Source organism: Sceloporus occidentalis, unplaced genomic scaffold (genome assembly GCF_023333645.1).
Source record: "Sceloporus occidentalis isolate IW3139 unplaced genomic scaffold, rSceOcc1.0.p SCAF_154, whole genome shotgun sequence".
Lineage (NCBI taxonomy): Eukaryota > Metazoa > Chordata > Lepidosauria > Squamata > Phrynosomatidae > Sceloporus > Sceloporus occidentalis.
The window spans coordinates 1748296-1768975 of NW_028317134.1; the positions used below are offsets into that span (position 1 = coordinate 1748296).

At 39.2% G+C, this 20680-nt stretch overlaps 1 protein-coding gene across 3 annotated transcripts in view; it reads left to right on the forward strand.

Moving 5' to 3' along the window:
* The first annotated feature begins 686 nt into the window (after positions 1–686).
* Positions 687–20680, forward strand: part of LOC149280561 (RUN domain-containing protein 3B-like) — a 32831-nt gene continuing 12837 nt past the window's right edge. The window contains exons 1-9 of one of the 3 annotated variants that reach the window (XM_089500378.1): positions 687–795; positions 3215–3258; positions 5655–5661; positions 9835–9968; positions 11501–11586; positions 11932–12021; positions 12681–12761; positions 13590–13758; positions 14028–14185. In XM_089500378.1, coding sequence (XP_089356504.1) covers positions 9906–9968; positions 11501–11586; positions 11932–12021; positions 12681–12761; positions 13590–13758; positions 14028–14185 — 647 coding nt within the window. In that variant the 5' untranslated portion in view covers positions 687–795; positions 3215–3258; positions 5655–5661; positions 9835–9905. The remainder of the gene's footprint in view (positions 796–3214; positions 3259–5654; positions 5662–9834; positions 9969–11500; positions 11587–11931; positions 12022–12680; positions 12762–13589; positions 13759–14027; positions 14186–20680) is intronic. The other 2 variants (XM_089500379.1, XM_089500381.1) reach the window with 2 other exon arrangements.

Genomic DNA, 20680 nt, shown 5'->3' on the forward strand with positions numbered 1-20680 from the left:
CCTTCCCTTCTTCATTCTCTTAGCTGAGATGTCTCCCGTACACCCATACATATACATTATGCAGGGCCACATCCCAGCTGGGAAACGAGTTGGGGATGGCCCTTTATATTGCATAGTGAATCAATGACCCCATCATCTCCTGCTTTAGTGAATATAGCCCATATTCTCACTTAATCCCTATTCCCAGCTTCCACAAGTCTCAGTCTTTGATAAAATTGCAAACTGAAGATCTTTCTCTTTTTGAAGACACGTTGCGCTAGAACTTGGTATTCTTTGTGTAAATGAGAAACGTGCTCATTGAGCATCGGCAGCGCTGTACTGTCTAGATGCTGGTATTGTCGCCCGAGGCAGGGCATGATGCCGATCTGTTGCCAATTATCTGCTCGGAGCTTTCCCTATGCAGGATGGGAACGAAATTCCCATCCTGCATAGACAGAAGACTGGTGAGAGTTTGAGCCAACAACAGTGGGTGCACCAGTGGTGCAAGAAAAGCACTATTCTCATGGGCATATGTATTTACTACAGAGTCTTTATTTAGCATGATTATGGTATGTGTCTAGTCTTTGGCATTGTCTGCTTAATACTGTTGATTGTAAAGATTTGCTGAAGATGCTAATTTGTTCATTTTTGTGTTAGATGTTAATGCAAAAAAAGCATAAATATTTTTCTTTCTGTTCAGGTTTTCCGTGAAGACGCTGATTGACCGTTCATGCTTCGAGACCATCGATGACTCTGCACCAGAATTTGTCAATTTTGCTTCCATTTTAGAGCATATCCTGAGCCATCGCCTCAAAGGTAATTTACAAAATACGGGGAAAGTTGATCCGAGACCTATTTTATTTTTCTGAGAATATTTAAGTGTGCCATCTTATTTAACCCAGTGTAATAATATGGACATTGGGCTCCAGCTTCAGAATCAAGTAGCCAAATGTCTGAGATACTACCTACTACAGAAAAAAAGTACGTAAAGTAAAAATATACTCACAATAATAAGCGTAAATAATAATAAAAAAGCAATACCAGTGACGGGAGAGCTATATAATGGAGATTCCCAAAGTTTTGCTAGATTGCCTTTTTGGAGAGAGTCCTGGGATGTTGCCCCAGGATTTGCTATTTCGATGTGCCTCTCTAACTCATGAATGGACCTGGTAAAAACTGTAAATGAATTCAAGTCCTGCACTGGAAACGCAAGCATTGTCTGTTGCCATTCTGTAAGGGTTTGTTACGTTTGTCTTTCACATGCTCAGTAGAACATCCATACTGTTCAATTACAGCTGAGCTGAGTAACAACGTGTGTTCTGCTAGCGTGCATGTGATTGGCTGCTGCCTTAGTGTCTTCAGTGGCAGCGCTGCAGAGCAGTTTCAGTAGATGCAGCTAAAGTGAACTCTCATGTTCTAACTGCAGTAAATTAAAAACTCAGCAAAATTAATTGAATTCCCCATAAAATGCATTACAAAAATCCAATTTTGGGGTCTAGATTTTTCTGTTAAGGAGGTTTTGAAATTGGCCGCATATTGGCCGTTACATGAGAAAAGGAAAAAAATGTTTGTCCTAAAAAGACACACACACAATTTAGAGCTCTTAAAAGTTTATGGGCTGTGAAAGTAGGGGGAGGGGATGTTATTTCTGCTTCCTTATAGTTAGATTTACCCGCTGCTTTGCGGGCTTTAATCAGGATTTCACATTACGCTGCTTTATAACTACCTAGCATTTTGCTGGAAATTGCTGTATGAAGCGTCTCCTGCTGCGACGTTAACCGTATGCTGTGTTATTGTAAAGCCTGGTGACTTCATATAAAAATAATATATATATTGATAGGGAGACCTGCGGGTTTCACACATTATAAAATGCGGTGATTACGGGTAATGAAAGCTTAGTGAAGTGCAGCACTTGCAATCTGTCAATATTTGAATTAGCAAAGAATTATTGTATTTCTCGAGCATATTTACAGAATTGGTTTTCTACAACTGTAATATAAAGTACAGGTTTAACCTTTTCAGTGCCGATGATAACCTGTTATTACATTGGGATCTATTTCGTTATTTGCATTTCAAAATTTTGAAGCGTTCCAAGTCTATTACCAAATAATAATAATAATAAAAATTAAACATATAAAAATAATACATTGCTTCCAATTGGCCTGTCAGAGTAAGGTGATTTCGTTAATACTGGTGTTCAATAAGATGTTTTATTTTGTGATCTGCTACTGAATTATAACAAATCATCATAACTATAACATGTTATATCCTATGCTAGATGTTATTAATAAAATTAATGTAGATTCAGGTCATTAAACTGATGTGCATTATCATCTTTTGGCCTCTTTTTTTTTTTCCTCTTCTCTGTCTCCTTTCTCTCTCTTCTCTGCCTCTCATTCTCTCTCTTCTCTGCCTCTCATTCTCTCTCTTCTCTGTACACAATACGGTCTGGCAGACTCTTGGTGTAAATTGTTGGTACCTCTGGAAGGGACGTACAATGAAGTTCCCAGCCAGTACGCCCAACAATCCCCCCCCCCCCCGTGACAAAGCTATAATATATAACATGGAAAAAGAGAGAGAATTCCGAAAATGTTAATTTAATACACAGTGCAAGAGAGTGTATAGATGCATGCTTTATGAACTTCCATATATACCGAATCAATATATTTATTGTGCAGTGATATAATGTTCTAGGTGGTTTGAAAACCTGCTCAGAAAGCTAACCAATCAGAACAAAGAACGCGTTGGAAGGATTGTATATTCAGAATCTCCGGAAAGGCCGTGTCTTTTAAATTGCTCTCATTTATTTTAATTCTGTATTTCTCTGCTTGAAGCTAGAAAGCTCCAAACAGTGTTCTGATTTAACAATATTGGGGACCATCCAATTTAGATCCATATGTTTTTAGTCTGTTAGTCGAAAAATATTATACTGTGTACTATTGCAATGCATATTTGTTACCGTTAATGCCGCAGTCAGTATATTTCCACAAATGACATATATATTGGTGACCATAAAGGCTAACAAGTCCCATCAGAAATGTTTGTGCCAAAAAGAAAGGTAGTTAACGCAATTCTAACCACAGATATATATGTATTAATCTGTGATATAGCTCTCCTATTCTCAGACCACAAGGGAGGAAGTATTAATGGGGAGTAGTCCGCACACACCTTCACCTCCCGACTCTGGTGGCTCAAATGGCATGTGATGTGGGCCCTAAAGTACGCCTGGACCCAGAGCAGAGCAGAGCATGTTAAAGAAGTATTCATGTTCAAATTACTGTCACTTTAATAAGCCCAGCCATATATTTTGTAAAAACAAACCCAAAACATATGCTGGAAAGTGATTTTATTTGATGCATCAATTCTGAACATGTCACGGATTATCTCTGGATTCATGATTCTCCTCTTATTTATTTTTTTAATAAAACAATTTCCAGGTTGGCAGATGACTCTGATGAGGGCAAATTGAATTTGTCATATCTCATCCACTTGATTTATATTAAAAAGGTTAAATTTTTTTTTTTATGTAAGATTAATGGCTGAGTGACCTTTTATAGTTAATAAAATTCAAATTCTTCGCTCCTTGTGTTGATCTTATTAAAATGTCATTTTAAAATGTATGCGTTTAATTGTAATTCTTACAAACTGTTCCCTTGTTGTTAAAACGTCATAATCAAATTATAATAATAAAAAAAAAAAAATGTCCTCTTTCACTCAGAATGTATTTGTGTATGTAATATATATCTTCTAACTTCTAAGTGTCCAGATTTTGGGAATCTGTCCCGTTTTTGCGGCCAGTGGAGCTAGTGGAGGCTGGTTGGGGAGATCTTCCCTCCCCACCTCTAGTCCTATAACCCAACACAGGAGTCCGGTTTGGTGGATATATATATATTTATATATATATATATATATATATATATATATATATATATATATATAACACCATGTGTGGAATTGGAGGACACAGGGTTAAAATCTGAACCCAAAACATCTGACACACATGCTTTATGCTAGCAGTGTAATGGGAGCCTGGGGTCTACTAGGAGATCTCCGGCTGTTGCTGTCGCCTTTCTCACGGTTTGAGTTACCGATGGCAAAGTCCAGAGAAAGGTCTCCGAAACATTCCCTTACCACCATTAATGAAGGGGCACACCAGTCCGGGTGTAAAAGAACCAGTCAGTGCGTACTGGGGGGGGCACAGGGTTTGTAAGGAAACAAGACTAAGGTGACTCCAGGTAAAAACACAGGGAACAATTCGGTTAATTTGTTATCTATAGTCAGTGAGGCTTTGATTGTGACGGGCGACTGTCTCTTTTAAGATGGCCAAAAGATTTAAACCTGGGCAGGTGAGACATTAGAACCAACCAGAAAGGTGCCTACTATTTGAATGGGGAAACGTGTATGTGGCCCCTCTGACTCACCTGGAGGAGGGCTATAGGGGCGAGGGGCACGATTGCAAATGGGACTCCAATAATACATTAATAACTATGTATAAAAATATATTAACAGCAATAATACAGGAACGGGTCGCATATCATCAGCAACAACAGATTAACAGGACCGGACTTGTTACAGGGGGTATGTATTTAGTGTGTGTCTTTTTTGGCCACTTTATTTATATTTCTGAAATTGTTTGCCTGTGCGTATAGTTTATTGCCCGATTTTTAACAGACTTATAGTTTCTGTGTGGGTTAACGGTGGCAGATTGTATTAGCAAAAACAGAAGGCAGAATGATGTAATCGGCATTTTCTAAAGAGAAGCGGAGACGTGTGAGAGTGTTTATCGACTGAGAAATTTCTCAATAGAAGTTACATTAGAAGTGATTTCAATAATTTGGTCAGTTTGTTCAGTGTGTTTTAAACTACTGCTATATTACAATATATATTTTTTATAAAATAATATATTTTCATTTTATATACTAGTAGTAGCCGTAGAGCGAATACAGAGGGGTTTTCATGGAATAAAATATTATTATTTAATGTCTGCACACATGTGTAATATGTTTAATAACAAACTTAGTTTATTTTGGCGCAACATTGTCTCTTCTTGCTGATGGATTTATTTAGAGTGAAGACGGTACGCGGAGGAGGGGGTACTAGATTAATGCAGTTTTGGGGAGGAAGAGGGCATTTTCTGTCCTCTTGGAGTACTTCCACATAAGGGAGAGGCAGACGATGGTAGACGACCGAAGAACAAGAAGAGACTATAAGAAGTGTAGCTGTGGGGAAGGAGACAGGGACACGGAAGCGGTGGGAAGAAATTGGCAGACTGTGTGAAAGAGTGTTAGAGTGAGTAAGCGTGTGTGAGAGAGTGTAAGAGTGTGAGAGCAACAAAATGCAAAAGAAAATGTGACGCTCTGCTTTCGGTTTCTTTTTCATTGGAAGGCCCCTCCTTGTTTTCAGACATTCATACAAATTAAGAAAATTAGCAAATTTCATAAAAATGTTCGTTTGTACAAATCTGAATGCACAAGTCAAGTTTTTTTTTTTTCTGGATTTTTTTGTTCTGTCTCTCACTGTTCAAATAAACCCACCATTAAAATTATAGACTGATCATGTCTTTGTCAGTGGGCAAACTTACAAAATCAGCACGTAAAGTTTAAGTTCTTCGACAAGAATTCTGGACTTTTTTACTATTATGTGTCTTATGCGTGTAGGTGAAACACTCTCAAAAGATTCAGGGCTTTGGAAAAAAATAAGGATTGTTCTCCCAAATTCTGTTGTTTTGTTGGAGGCTATGTGCGTGTGAGCGTGAGTGTGTGTGCGTGTGCCTGTGTGCGTTGCAACTTTATTTACTGTAGGTTTTCTGACCATAATCTTGACTCCGGTACGTCAAACTGCAGAATGTGTTTATTCTATCAAACAAATGTAATCCAAAATTGGTAGAGTAGAAACCTCCCTTGTCAGAAAAGCGGGATGAAAAAGGCAAAGCGGTGGACCGAAGCAGAGCAGGTCAAATTCCACATTGAAAAGAAAAACGGCAGAGGGAATTGAACTTGTGTTAGTTACAAAAGAAAATATAAACAGTCTTTCCTATAAGATGGCACTTGATTTACTGATGGGAGGCTGTTCTATTTATCTACCACCCTCTCAGTCAAGTAAAAGTTTCTTACATTGGATCTAATTTACACTGCATAGAATATTAAGTAGGATCCCAGAAGCCATTTATTGTATGGTCCAACCACTGGCTCTTAGATTATTGATGGAATACTTTGTCCAGGGTGTGCTTTGGAAGTGCAGCTTGGCTTATATTCAACTCAGAAATACAATTTCTTTTTGGGCCTGCTTCGTTTTAAGTTGTTTTGGGCTGCTTGGACCATTGTAGGGAAAACTGTAAAACACAGCTCGGGTGCATGTCAAACATATTTTAAACAGGTTCATGTAGGCTGCACCATTACCCCCTCTGTCCACGAGATCAAGAACTTTAACAGAATAAGAACCCTGATACATTTCATTAAATACAATACAACAGCACCACTCCGCACCGGGATTTTGATCTCACATACTTAAGCAGAGAGGGTGGTAGAGAAATGTAACGGCCTTCCAGAATAAATGGTAGAGACTAAAATAGTGAGAGAATGTAAACATGCATGGAATAGGTATATCTCTATCCTGAATCTAAGACAAGACCAATAAATGGTGAAGATCTGAGTCTTTACATCAGTAACACAGAAACATAGAATATGATGGTAGATAAGAACCATTCGGCCCATCTAGTCTTCCCATTTGTAACCATCCCTCCTAAACAGGGGCACTTGTTTGTAGAATTGTATTCATTCTACAATTGTTGTGCCTTTTCATGGTGTTCTTTAACTATTTTTATTGATTTAAATAGCGCCACATATTCTGCAGCTCTGTAACAAGTATGTCCTCGTCCCGAAAATTCACCAAATGTTCCTTTGTATCTTACAAATCCCACACACATCTCCACCAAGTTCTATAGGTAAAAAGATCTCCTTTTAGGACAATGTGGGGTCAACTCGTTATGGAACACCTCTAATTAAGCAAGAATATAAACGAGTTCTCTTCAAACTTCATGAATGCAGTGGGATAGTGTTTGATGAATTAATAGTCACCTTTGTGTGGGTATGGTGCCAACCCAGGCCCATCTTCCCTACAATGCAGATATCACAGTTTAAAAACCATTAATAATACATCATACTGCATTATGTAAAAGGGACAGAATGCATATTAAAATACTCTGAGATCTTTTATATGTATAGAAAGCCCCCAACTTTGGAAAATGGATCGTTTAGAAATTCTATGCACAAGTCAAGTGTTGCGTAACTGGTAGGCATACTTTATTATACAGTAAACTGCACCTTATGGTACCAGTAGACTTTTTAGAAATGTTAGTTTTCCGGACATTTGTGCAAATTAACCAACAAAACCAACTGAAAACGAAGAGCTCTGAATTTTCATTTATTTCTGTTGGTTGTTTTAACGCACACTCACTCGCGCTATCTCTCAATGTTTCCCTACGTTCACCACCGTCCACTTCCATGTCCCCTACTACTTTTCCGCAGCTTCGCTCCTTGCCTTGTCTTCTTGTTCTTGTGTCTTATGTATTCTTTTTTTCTGTCTCCTTCTGTCTGCTCCATTGTCCAGGCTTCTTAACAGTGCTGCTGCAAAAGGGCGGAGTCCCCACACACACCCTCTCCCCAGATTGGAGGGATGTAGGAGAGGCTGTCCATGTGGCGTGTGCCGAGGCTCCGCTCTTTTGCAGAAGTACTCCAAAAGTGCAGAATATTGTAGACAGATTCACGGGTAAAGAAGTGTTTTACAGCTCTTTGCTGCTTGAAGCAACCAATCAGTGACCAGAAAGCACTCCTATTGAAACGAACACTTGCTGCACATGTGCGTGTGGATCTGAACACACGTGCGTGTGGATCTGAACACACGTGCGTGTGGATCTGAACACACGTGCGTTCTGTGTTTGGCAGAACGCGTCTCTTGCATGGCATTTAGTTGGGGAAAAGGGCCAATGCATTTGGAGGCATTCTGCAAAATCCATCTATTAATGGTGGCCGTAATATCCCTTTAATCGGTGATCTCAGAATTTGTGATAATAAATTGCTTACAATCAGCATGTCTTCTATATTACGCATTCTCAAATAATTATTGCCATCTCATGCTCATTCCAACATACAGGGACTTGTTTTATCTTCATGGTGAGTAAATGGATGTAATTAAGAGTCTTTATGTTTAAAATCTTTGCGACCTTTCAAAATCGTTTCCATGAATCATTTGCATCTCCTCTGTTTTTCCATCTTTATCACAGTCTGAATAAAATAAGCTTATCCTTCTGAATGATACAAGTACTTGGCAAACACACTTAATGCCAAACCACACTGGGGAGCTTATTAATTACAAATTGGACAACATATTAATTAAATTGCACCAGCGTTGAATTGAATGAGCTGCAGCTGTTGGAATATTTTTTTTTTTACTAATTTAGATGATATTTCGTGATAAGTTGGGTTGGTGGTAGTTGTGAAACTTTTGGGAAGATATTTTCAAATGCAGTCTATAACGAAGGGGTTAATATTTAAGGCGCTCAGGAGTAACATCTCGAAAGAAAATATAAGTTATGAAATATTTATATATTAATAGTACTTCAAATAATTACTTAATAAAAGCAATTTAAAAGCCCCAAGCAGTATAACTCTTCACATCATCATGACCATACCTGGGAACTTCTTGGCTCCGGCTACCCGGGGCCTTCCCTTGCGGGACGTGGCCAGGACTGCTCACTGATGTCAGCGGGACCGCCCACGGACGGCAGCAGGAAACACGCCCATTTAATGGAAAAATGGGCGGGGAGCGGGGCGTGTCAAGGCCCTGCAACCCGGAGGATTCGGGTCTTGAACCGGAGGTCAAACCCGGAGAGTTCCCAGGTATGACCATGACCATAAGGCAGATACGGTTGCCATCAAAGCATTGGATTCAGACAATGCTGCTTCCTTTAAAGTATTTTTCCCTAATATTTTGTTCCAAAAGACACGCTCTCCTCTGTACGTGCGAGACTGAAGGTACCAGGGATTACTGAGGCTTGTCCTTCATCTTTATTTGGTCAACATTTCGTTTACATTCAGGTGTAGGCACCGACATTGCTCATGGTGGACATTTACTGTGGTCTGTGGTGGACAATTTAATGATGTTCTGTTGACCTTCACAGACCTTGCCACGGACACTGGGTCATGTAAATCAGCAAGAGACAAAGAAACAAAGTATTTTGTTTCCATAAGAATAGCTGCATTATTATTATTGTGATCATTACAAAAAAGCCTCAATCTAACATGTCATGTTCAATATTGTTATTCGTTAAGGTTTTCAAACACTCTGCAAAAGTAATTCAATATAGAATGAAATGCATTAGATATATTAAATATATTAAAACAAGACTTGGAAAACGTAAGATAAGTACTAAAAAAATACATTAGCCTGGCTTTAGTCCACAGTTTGGATATTAGACCCGTTTAGGTTTGATGGTATTTTAAGATTAGTTTTCAAGTTCAAATGTTATAAGCATTGTTTTTGAAAGGGGGTGGGGTTATTGGAGTGTCCAGGGCGGGGCTTTACAAGATTTTAAATGACTTTGTGACCTATTGATTTTATGTAATTGACAGGAAAAGAAAGAAGAATGTATCTTGTTCCATTTTTTTTCTTTGTTGTGTCCTTATTTTTATGGTTGGTGACAGCTGGTTAAAAGGAGAGCCAGGTTCCCTATGGCATTTAGCCTGTGGACATCTGGCTCTGGAGAGTAGATACCCACTGCTTTTGGTGACTAAGGTTCTTTAGTAGTTGTTGTGCACAGCCTATCCGTGTAATTGTATTTACCCGATTTCTCCGCAGGACAGATCACTTGGTTTGGCTATGAAAGCCCTCGTAGCTTTTGGGATTACATACGGGTTGCCTGCTCCAAGATGCCTCATAGTTGTATCTGCAGTATTGAAAACATGGAGAATGTCAGCTCTTCGAGAGCCAAGGTAAACAAGTTGGTATTAATTAGCGCTTTGTTTATTATGGGTTTGTAAATTAATTTGTTAAAATGTTGTGATTATGCTACATGTATTTTGGCTTTACGGCAGTTGTAGGGAAATACCTGCCAGGCAAAGTACAAATCAACTCTTTAGTCATTTCTATGATAGAAACATATGTTGAAGGGTCAACACCAATTTCCTTTCATGATTAGGCAGTGTAGTATACCGCCTAACATATTAGTTGTCCGGACAGCTTTGTCGAGGGATGTGGCTGGAGTTGAGGCAGGGAAGGGTCCACCTGTGTACCTTACCCGAGGAGCCACCTCGCAGGGCTCATTTGCAGAGTATTGCTAGGAGGCCAAAAAGCCCACACCGTCTATTTTTGCACTGCCTAGGCCGATCGGGCAAGATCAGAGGATCTTCCCAACTGCCCCATGCTACTTGCTGCCTGCTCGGTGGGACAGTACCCAAAAATCATGACTGTCCTGTCGAAAATGGGGCACTTGAGAGACTGATGGGTTTTGTCCGATGGGGTTAAGCCCTAACACTGGCGGGAAAATGCTGTTAGCATAGTGGGCATGACTGGCGTGTTTAATGTACACTCGTTGGCAGGTATGAATACATAAAGATATGTTTTGGTAAACTTGCAAATAAATACATAGAAATCGCTTGAATATTTCTCCAGTCTGTTTTTATAAGGCAGTTGTAAAATGCCATTACTTTCACGTGCCATATAACCTTTAGTTAATCTCACAATATTCAGACAGATTCGGCCTTACGTATATAGAGCAACTCTGGCGCAAAATTCTAGATACAGCATTTTCAGGTCTAGGCATGGGGCAGCAGGTCTGGGAGACGGTCGCCTCTGAGCCGCTGTTCTAGGGAGAGAACTCCCTAATGGGTTATTGGCCTTCCTACAGCTCTTAAGGTCTCAGTTGGAGAGATCTGAGATCTTCTATGAAACTAGCCCAGTAAGACTGTGATGTTTTCTGCTGACCTCCATAGTAGCTCTTTGACTAAATTTGGATGGCAGCACAAAGAAGACTGGCAAAGAAACGTGGTATTGGGTAGGTCTTAGCTGCTGCCCTGGATCATGTCTAGCATACAACACCCCTCCCGTATAAATTCATCATTGTATTGTAAATGTTTGTATCTTAGCTTGTAGTTTTGCTTCTTAGTTGCCCTTTATAAATATGGTCCAGCATGGTGGCCTGGCAGAGACAGTGAAGGTTTTTATGAATAGTAGGTGCTTAGGGGAAAAAAATATAAATTCTTATTTCATTTTTGTCTACCAGGTGCATTCCGAAAGCACCTGCTGGAAAGAAATGTGTTTGGTCAGAAACTGTTTCTATAGATGGAATGTTTTGGGGTTTTTTTGAGAAAAGATGGATATCCCTTTATTTTTGTGTTTTTCTGGGTATAATTCCCCTTTTTATTTGCTCTTGCAATTATATTTTCAATGCGCTTTCCAGTAAGAAATAAACATTCTTCCGGTAATTTATACTTGATTCTTACTGTGTACTCTCTGTTTCTCGTAGGGCAGAGCATGGATCAGAGTTGCACTGATGGAAAAACGTCTGTCTGAATATATTACCGCTGCACTGAGAGACTTTAAAACGACCAGGTTTTGCAGATTTTTGTACTTTGGTCAAAGAAAAAAAAAATCCATCAAATCTGAAAAATCTAAATAGAAAATAAACTGCCTTTTGAATATTGGTTCAAAGCTAAAAGCAAAATAAAAAGTACAGGCGCACGGTAGATCTTATATCAATATAAAGTAATCTACAAATATTTTCAAACACGTTACGATCTGCAGTTCCTGATGAACATAGAACTTTTTCTAATGGAGAACATCAAGATATATTTAAAAAAATGCAGTTGGAGATTATGCTTGAGGTTATGTCATCATAAGATCTGGTGTGTTATTGACATTTATTCGCAAAGCTGACGGCTGTTTCCATCCCTGTAGGAGGTTTTACGATGATGGGGCTATTGTCTTGGGTGAAGAAGCCAACATGCTGGCTGGTATGCTTCTGGGACTCAATGCGATTGACTTCAGGTATTTAAACCGTTTGTCACTCATGCCTCTTACTTACCGTACAGAGACCCCCTGGAAAGCCGTCTTTATATTAGTGAAAGGACTTACTTAGAGCTGAAATAACACTAATGCTCTTAGGACAAAGCCACGAGAAATCACCATCCACTAAATCCGTTCATAATAATTGCTGCCAGTGAGCCGGCATCCAATAAATCTGCTCTGTTATGACGAACAAAATTATGAGGGTGTTAATGGTTTTATCGTTTCAAAATAAATTAGTTGCAACAACACCACACTTATCATGGTGTTCATTGTGATAAAATCTGCCAATGTGGACCCTTAAACATTATGCTTGCTGTTAGATATTACATACCGGAGGCTACTATATAGACATGTGCAACTTAGAACAGTCTTGTTGCCTGTTCAGTTAACGTGATGTATATACAATGTAAAAAGTAATTAATCCTGTTATTATATCATCCTCTATGAAATATTGTCCACATTTCATGAACTTGTTCTTCCCATTTCTTTCTGGTCCAGCTAGTCTATTGCTATGACCCATCAGTGATAGTATTCACATAGTAATGAATGTTTCTAAATGGGAGGTGAATTACACATTAGTAACGGGGGTCTTCAAGCTGGATATTAATCTTAAAAATTGTGGACATGTTCTTCATCAGCTTCTGCCTTAAGGGAGAAGGTCTGGATGGCACCTTCCCAGCTGTCATAGACTACACGCCTTATCTGAAATTCACACAAAGGTATGTATGTCTTCTAATGGGAGATCTCGGTGGTTGCAGTATTTTCTGTCCACGTTATGTTTTCATACTACAACTGTCTTCTGCATCAATACACAATCCTAATCAATTGGTGAAATGGCCAAAACGACTCTGCTGCCTCTTGAGAGTTAGAGTGGGGTGCTTCATAGAAATCTTACTCTTGGAACATCAGGATCCATCAGTGTTTTTAATCTATTAATTAGGAATTCTCGCCATTAGAAATAGGCTTTGATTGTGTGACGTAGCCAGCTATAAATGACAGATAGAGCTGCTAGTCTAAGATATACAGTATCTTGGTGGGAAACAAATTGTATTGTCCTTACCCCATACCTTTCCCCGCTGTGTTATGTGAACTGATAGAGTAGTCAACAATGTAATTAAGATTAACAAAAAAAAAAAAAAAGGAAATACTGAGGCATAAACAAGTAGAAAATAGCACCAATCTCGGCACGGATAACTCTGAAACTATTCTAGGAATTCTTGTTCAAGTTGGTGATTATATGAAAATGTGTAGGTAAGAAATACACGTCATAGTAAAATGTGAAAATAAAAAGGTAAAAGGCTGAAAATATTTTCCTCTGCGTGAGATATGACCGAACAGCGCAAATTAGAAAAGTACTAGTGCTGAGGAAACCCATAGGTTTATTAAAGCCATAAACCACTGTAGTGATACCAGCAGCATAATGGCCCCATAAGTACGTGTTTGCCATCAAGTGAAAGATTATAACCTTCCCTGTAATGTAACTTTGTAATTGGTGTTCAGACATGTTTGTTCAGATGTCAGCGGACAAGTGTTTCTCACTTTTATAGCTCTGACAGCATCAGTAGTGATGAGGAGGAACTTCGGACCTTGGGGAGCAGTGGCAGCGAGAGTAGCACCCCAGAAAATATTGGCCCACCTTTCATCATGGATGAGAACAGCTGGTATAACAAATGCAAGAGAGTGGAGCAGAAATACCGCTTGGCTCTGGAGCAAAAGGTATATTAACTGTGCTCATTAAACCTGATCTGTCACTGGATTTTGATCTTTGGGATTAATTCTCTCTGAAAACCATGATTAGTTGTTGGTTTATATAGCGCCATCATACTCTGCAGTGCTGTACAATGGGTAATCGGGACATGACCAGTAGTGCATAACCAAAACCTTTTTGACTTATAGAAGGTGAGGAGGGTCCTGCTCAAATGAACTAACCATCTAGACTACCATTATTTGTAATTGAAAATAAAAAGTTAATCATTGTGTTACAGGGATATCTTGAGGAGCTGGTCCGTTTGCGGGAAGCTCAGCTTATGGATTCAGTTTCACAAAATAAGCTGGTTCTTAAACGGATTGAAGATACTGAGCTTAATCACAAGCTGGAGAAAGAACAACTGGAATACATCATTGTTGAACTTCAGGATCAGCTGTGAGTAGGACTGACAGTAATGAGATTAACACAAATGTATTTAAATGGTAAATTATCACACCTCCAATTAGCTTCATAGACTCAACAATCTCCTCCTGGAAATTAATCAGGGATGGTGTTCTCTGACTGGAATTGTAACCGGAGCAGCTTAGCTTTATATCTACGAGAGCTGTTGGTCGCAGCTAATTAAAATGCAGTGCTTATTGAGTGCGTTCCGAGTTCTGTTATTGAACGAGTTCTTATTCATCGGCTTTCAGATCATTTAGTCCGGTAAGTGAAGGAGAACAGAATACAGAATAATTGCTCTCTAAATTAGTGAATGAAAAAAATCTTTTAAAGAAAGAATAGATGGAAGATAAGAGCGGGAGAGATGGCTGCATTCTGTGCCATTTTCTCATCGTGAATGCCCCATGAAGGGCAGTTCCTCCATTGTTGTCCTTGGTTTTCAGTCACTTGCTCCCCCTACTGGTTGCTTATTGCATAGAACAGCAATCAACCCTAAGTACACTCCTTCCCAACCTTTTTTTAGTTTATACTGGATCTCTATTGGTGCTTTATACGAACATGTGAACTTAAACTTTAATATTGATAATATACAAACAGATAAAAAAACATTAATGCATCAAGAGAAACAGAAGATGGCCCTGCTTCTTTGGTGCTTACGATCAACAAGGAGTCTGAAGGAGGATGAGATGAAAGGTGATGGACTGCTTGGGTTAAGGATGATTTAATGGTAGAGAGGGTTATGTGGAAAAGTCACGAAAATCGTGACGATGGGGTTTCTTTCAGAATGCAAGTGGCTGGTATTAGGACAATAGATCATAAGCTTCTCTGAATAGGTGAATAGGGAGACCATTGAAGACACTTATTCAGTGTTGGCTCTTAGATAGCGGTATTGTCAGTCTGTGATAAACGCTATCCTGAGTGACGGCTGGCCTTCAAGATTTATATATAAAGGTAAAATCTCATGACATTAAGAATTCATTCTACGATTCAACATTCCTCGGAGTGAGAAACCAGGATACTGAACTGACTGAACCAAAGACATTTATGAAAAAGCTAATGTATTCTATGTAAAAGGACAAAGAATCACTGCTTTGTTCTACGTTATAGGTAATGACAATCAGAAATGATAGCCTTTAATCTAATTTAGTGGAAGACGATTACCTGAATGGCTGTGGTGTTAATATTGTGAATTAAATGAATTAAAACCTAATAAAAGAAAGGCGTTATTGCTATCCCAGGCGTTCAACTGGACTTACACATATCCAGAATTATTTGTTCTACATTGTTTTAGGACATTGATACCCACAGGGCAGAGTCCTTTAACGTGTGACCTCTTAAATATCGGCCTTAAATAGGATAGGATATGTGCGTTATGGGAATAGCAGAAAAGCTGTTTATGTATAAAATAGAATTAACCAAACTTGACGCACCCCCGTGCTTGATGGGTTACCACGACTTGTGAAATTAACATTTTTCTTTTTGTGAGATAGCAGCAGGATTTTAGCTATCAATGACGAACATTTTATGGAATCTTATCTTATATATGGAAAGTTATAAAATTGCTACTTATATGTTGGTGGGAGTTATATCCATTATAAAGGCAAACTACATCCTTACACTAAGAGACAATCTCGCTGATTTTAATATGATTTATCCAGGACCATCCAATCTATTCTTGGAGTAGAAGCTGGTCCTTCATAATGTATAGTGATGTCTGTGAGATGGAACTCTCCAGCCAGCTCCCACATCCGTGAATAAACACCTACTTTTTCTTTTGGGTGGGGGATACTGTTTATTTCACCTGTGATTTCTTTATATATAAGTGCGGCTCTCGGTGTGTATTTTTTTTCTAGCAAATGTATAAATATAATATAAATAGTCTTTAAACTATATGACTCGCTCTTCTGCAGATAAGGTATTTTTTAATAAAAGTATATTGGTGCACATGGATTTACTTTAGTGCAAAGTACAGGTTGTAGTTTTTCTTCATTTTGTTGTCTTTTGGGGTTATTTGTGCATAATTTTCATGCCATGCTAAGCTTGCTGGTGACCCCTTGAGTTGCTCAAATTCATTACCCAAACTGCTGGCAATGTGGATGTATCCAGTAACTCATCAGCTCTGCGAATTCAAAGTACAAAAATACATCATTAAGCAGTTTTCTTATACTTTTTGGTTGGTATTTGGCAGCACTTACTGCATCCTTTGGAGTGTGGCCCAGTTTATTTAATCAACGTTAATCAGAGAATTAATTATATATTCACTAGGGAAACTCTCTGCAATGTTCCCTCTGAAGTTTAGAATACATGCTGTATTAAGCTTATTTTTAATTATTTCCTTGAAGAATGTACTTTATTATTTTATACTGGAAAATATTTCATCATATTGTCAATACTTTTCAGTATATTGAAGGATTTGACACATATCTCATTGTCCCTCTATATGGATCTCCCCATTGAAGTTTTCCAGAGGTTTTGTAAATGCAATGAGGGTCATTTATTAAAGATAGAGATCAAGCTTCATAGAATGGCGTTATGTATAAAGGAGCCCTAATGTGTAATCCCCCCCCCCCCAAGAAAATAATAATTATAAAAAAATTATATATATATAATATATATATATACACACACAATTGTGGTCCTTTATACTTATGTATATACCATCTTCCGATGGAAGATAATTTAGTAATGTAGTCATTTTTGGTGAATTCATCTGACTCTTCAGTTCTTATACTATTGTATCCAGTCTGCGATTCTCTCCCACTGCTGTGATTCTGGCTCAATTTAATGGAAGATGTCAGAATCATAAAATAATATCACGTAGGTGCCAGGTTTAATAACGATGATGTACGACTTGGGGTTATTTACCGAAAAAATACGTACATGTAGGACTTTATTGTAGTGTATTTGCAAAAACTTATTACTGAAAAATACTACTTTATTTCCTAGATTTTCAGACTGATATGAAGCCGGATCTCTGATCGGCGTGTAATGCTGTACCTTTTGGCTGTAGTAATGAGTGCTATGAGGTCCACCCAGCAGTATATGTTGTTTAGTGTTATTACTGCATTTGACGCTGCAGTCCTTGCAGAGTTGATCCTGTTGGCGTAACGCTGATTACTTGTTGTATGTACTATTAGATTGGTTACAGTTCATTATAATAACCAGAAGACAAGACGTGCCTAAAAGTATTGTGGCGCTTAGCATTGTTTATTTTTGCCGTGTTTAGAAAGAGCTAGTAAAAATTAAATACCATAGTTTACTGATAAAATTACTAGGGCTAAAAAAAAAAAAAAAAAAAATTACTAGGGCTGAAACAACTAATCAATAAAATCGATAATAATTGATAATGAAAATCGTTGTCGATTAGTCGAATCGATTTTTATCGATATAAAAAGAGGTTTTTTTCAGAGCAAATGCTCTGAAAAACTCCTCTCTTTATATCATCCGACCTCAAACAGAGATCGGATTATAACACTAGAATCCAGATTCCCCGCAACGCTGCAGGGGACCTGGATTCCCCTCACTGTCGGCCGGTTGGTGTCCGTGCGATACGCACAGACAATTTCCGCCTCTCCCCTCCAATTCATACACCCCTCCGACTCCTCCCCCCTCCCATACATCACACTGCCTCTCTCCCGACTCCCTGGTGCTTTGTGAACCTCCGTTGCTGACAGGCACTTTCACTGCAGCTTCATAGAAGCCTCAGCGTAAGTGAAGGTGAGTAACGGAGGCTCTCTGTGCGCATCGCGCAGACCCCCACCGGCTGACAGAGAATCATCCTCTCTGTCAGCTGGTGGGGGTCTGCATCGCACAGACAGCCTCCGTTACTGCCCTTCAGTAGAGTCCCATAGAGCGATCTGCCCCTGGTAATGAAGCGGAGGGGCTGCCGAAGCAATCCTTTTATCCTCTTTGTCCTGTGACCTTGTCCTTTATCCTGTGAAGAATTCTTAGGACCAGATATGATTGTTCTTAAATTATTTGACAAAAGCAGGTAAATTAGTTAAAAAAACAAACAAAAAAAAAATCTGTGACGTATCTGCTGCATTGATTTGCTAATATAGGAAAGACTGTTAAATTACAATTCTCTGGGTCAGTCTTCATTGCCCCATAATCTATTCTGAACAATAAAAATTGAGACGCAGCTGCCAAATGCAAAGAAAAACATACTTGAAAAATACTTTAAATGCTTATAATGTGTTCTAATGCTTCAGGTATCTTTTGTGTTTATGGTTATTATCATTTTGTACAACCATGAAAACAACAGAGAATAATACCTTTTCATTCTCTAGAAATAGCCAAGAACTGAACGAAATAGAAGTACATTCAAAGAATCGGATAAGAAAATGGAACGTTGTTTCATTTTTTATTTTCCTTAGGACAATATAATGTGGAATAGATTTTGCCGAGGGCCATTTTCTACCAAATGTAATTTTATGAGCTGTTTGACATTTTCACTTGTGTGATGATTACCATTATGTGAATAATTTTGAAAGTACCACCAACATGAGGTGTAGGTCTCTCTACGTAATGTACCAGGAAGGAATTCATGGTAGGAAATAGATGCCTTTTAAATGATAAATGAAAATAAGAGCCTTAAAAATAAAGATAATTAGTACAAGAGAAAGAAGATGTGAATGTGTAAGACTGAGGAGCAATATATAGAATGAGGCTTGTGTCCCATTGAAGTCCTCCCCCAAAGATACATTTACAGAATGCCGGAACATTGCCTATTACTATAGCATGCATGTGATTGGCTGCAGGTAGAATGGGCGTTATACAGTGTGTGTGCAGGAAGCATACTGAAGTATGCTCCCTAGTTGTAGTAGAAGCAGCTGAGGGAGGAGCTAAATAACACAAAACCATAGGTGCAGTCCATTATATGCACATTTCTCACTAAAACACAAGATTAAATGCTTTCAATATGCAAAACGATTTGAAGACAATCCTTTTACCATCTCGTTCATCTTATGTTAATGTCACCCGTCTGCTGTAATGCTCTGTCATCGTATATCCCACTGTAGTTTGCAGTAGTAGACGACATACTATAAATTGTAAATGATGGAAGCGTGTATAGCTCAGAAGCGTGGTAAGTATTACCTGTGAGTGGGTAAGAGGCCTGTGAACCGTTAGTAGGTTTCAGGTCTAGCATTTGTAACCAAAAAGTAATGCATGCCTACGTAATTGATCCCTATAGAAGTAAGAAGCAGTTTATTGGAAAGATCTTTTGTTTCCAAGAGTACTGCTTGACCTTACTTCACCTCTGAATGTTCAAAGTAGGGCTGCAACTAACGATTATTTTCATAATCGATTAGTTGGCCGATTATTTTTTCGATTAATCGGATAAAAAAATGAATGTAAATTTTTCATTTATTTAAAATAATGTAATAAACAAATTATATTAAATACAAACAGCATAATAAAAAACTTTGATAAAATGCACTTCTTGCCTTTATTTCGCAACCAGCCCCCCCCCCAATTTATGCTCGTTTGAGCCCAGGCTTGCCACGCTGCCTCCCAGACATGCCACGCTGCCTCCCACATATGCCACTCCACGCTGCCCCCCACATATGCCATTCCACTCTGCCTCCCACATATGCCACTCCACTCTGCCTCCCACATATGCCACTCCACTCTGCCTCCCACATATGCCACTCCACGCTGCCTCCCACATATGCCACTCCACGCTGCCTCCCACATATGCCACTCCACGCTGCCTCCCACATATGCCACTCCACGCTGCCTCCCACATATGCCACTCCACGCTGCCTCCCACATATGCCACTCCACGCTGCCTCCCACATATGCCACGCTGCCTCCCACATATGCCACTCCACGCTGCCTCCCACATATGCCACTCCACGCTGCCTCCCACATATGCCACTCCACGCTGCCTCCCACATATGCCACTCTACCCCCAGATATGCCACTGTGGCCCCAGATCTGCCTTATACACCCTGATACACCACTCCATCCTCCCCAGACATGCCACACTGCCCTCCCCACATATGCCACTCCACTCTACCCCCAGATATGCCACTGTGGCCCCAGATCTGCCTTATACACCCTGATACACCACTCTGTCCTCCCCAGACATGCCACACTGCCCTCCCCACATATGCCTTATATACCCTATATGCCTTATACCCCCAGATATGTCACTCCGTCCTCCCCAGATATGCCTTATACCCCCCAGATATCTCATAGTCCCCTCATAGAGTCACAGACCATACTTTTATAAATAAGTACTGGGTTAATCTTCACTGCCCCCAGGGTTTAGATTCCCCTTAGTTTCCCCCTTTATCTCTAACTGCACCTTAAGTTAACTTTAATAAATTAATAAAATTAACCCTCAGTCCTCATCATTAAATTAACCCTAAACACCCCATTAACCATAACTGCCCCTAAATTAACCCTAAAGACCCCATCAACCACAACAGCCCCTAAATTAACCCTAAACATACCATTAACCAAAACTGCCTCAAATTAACC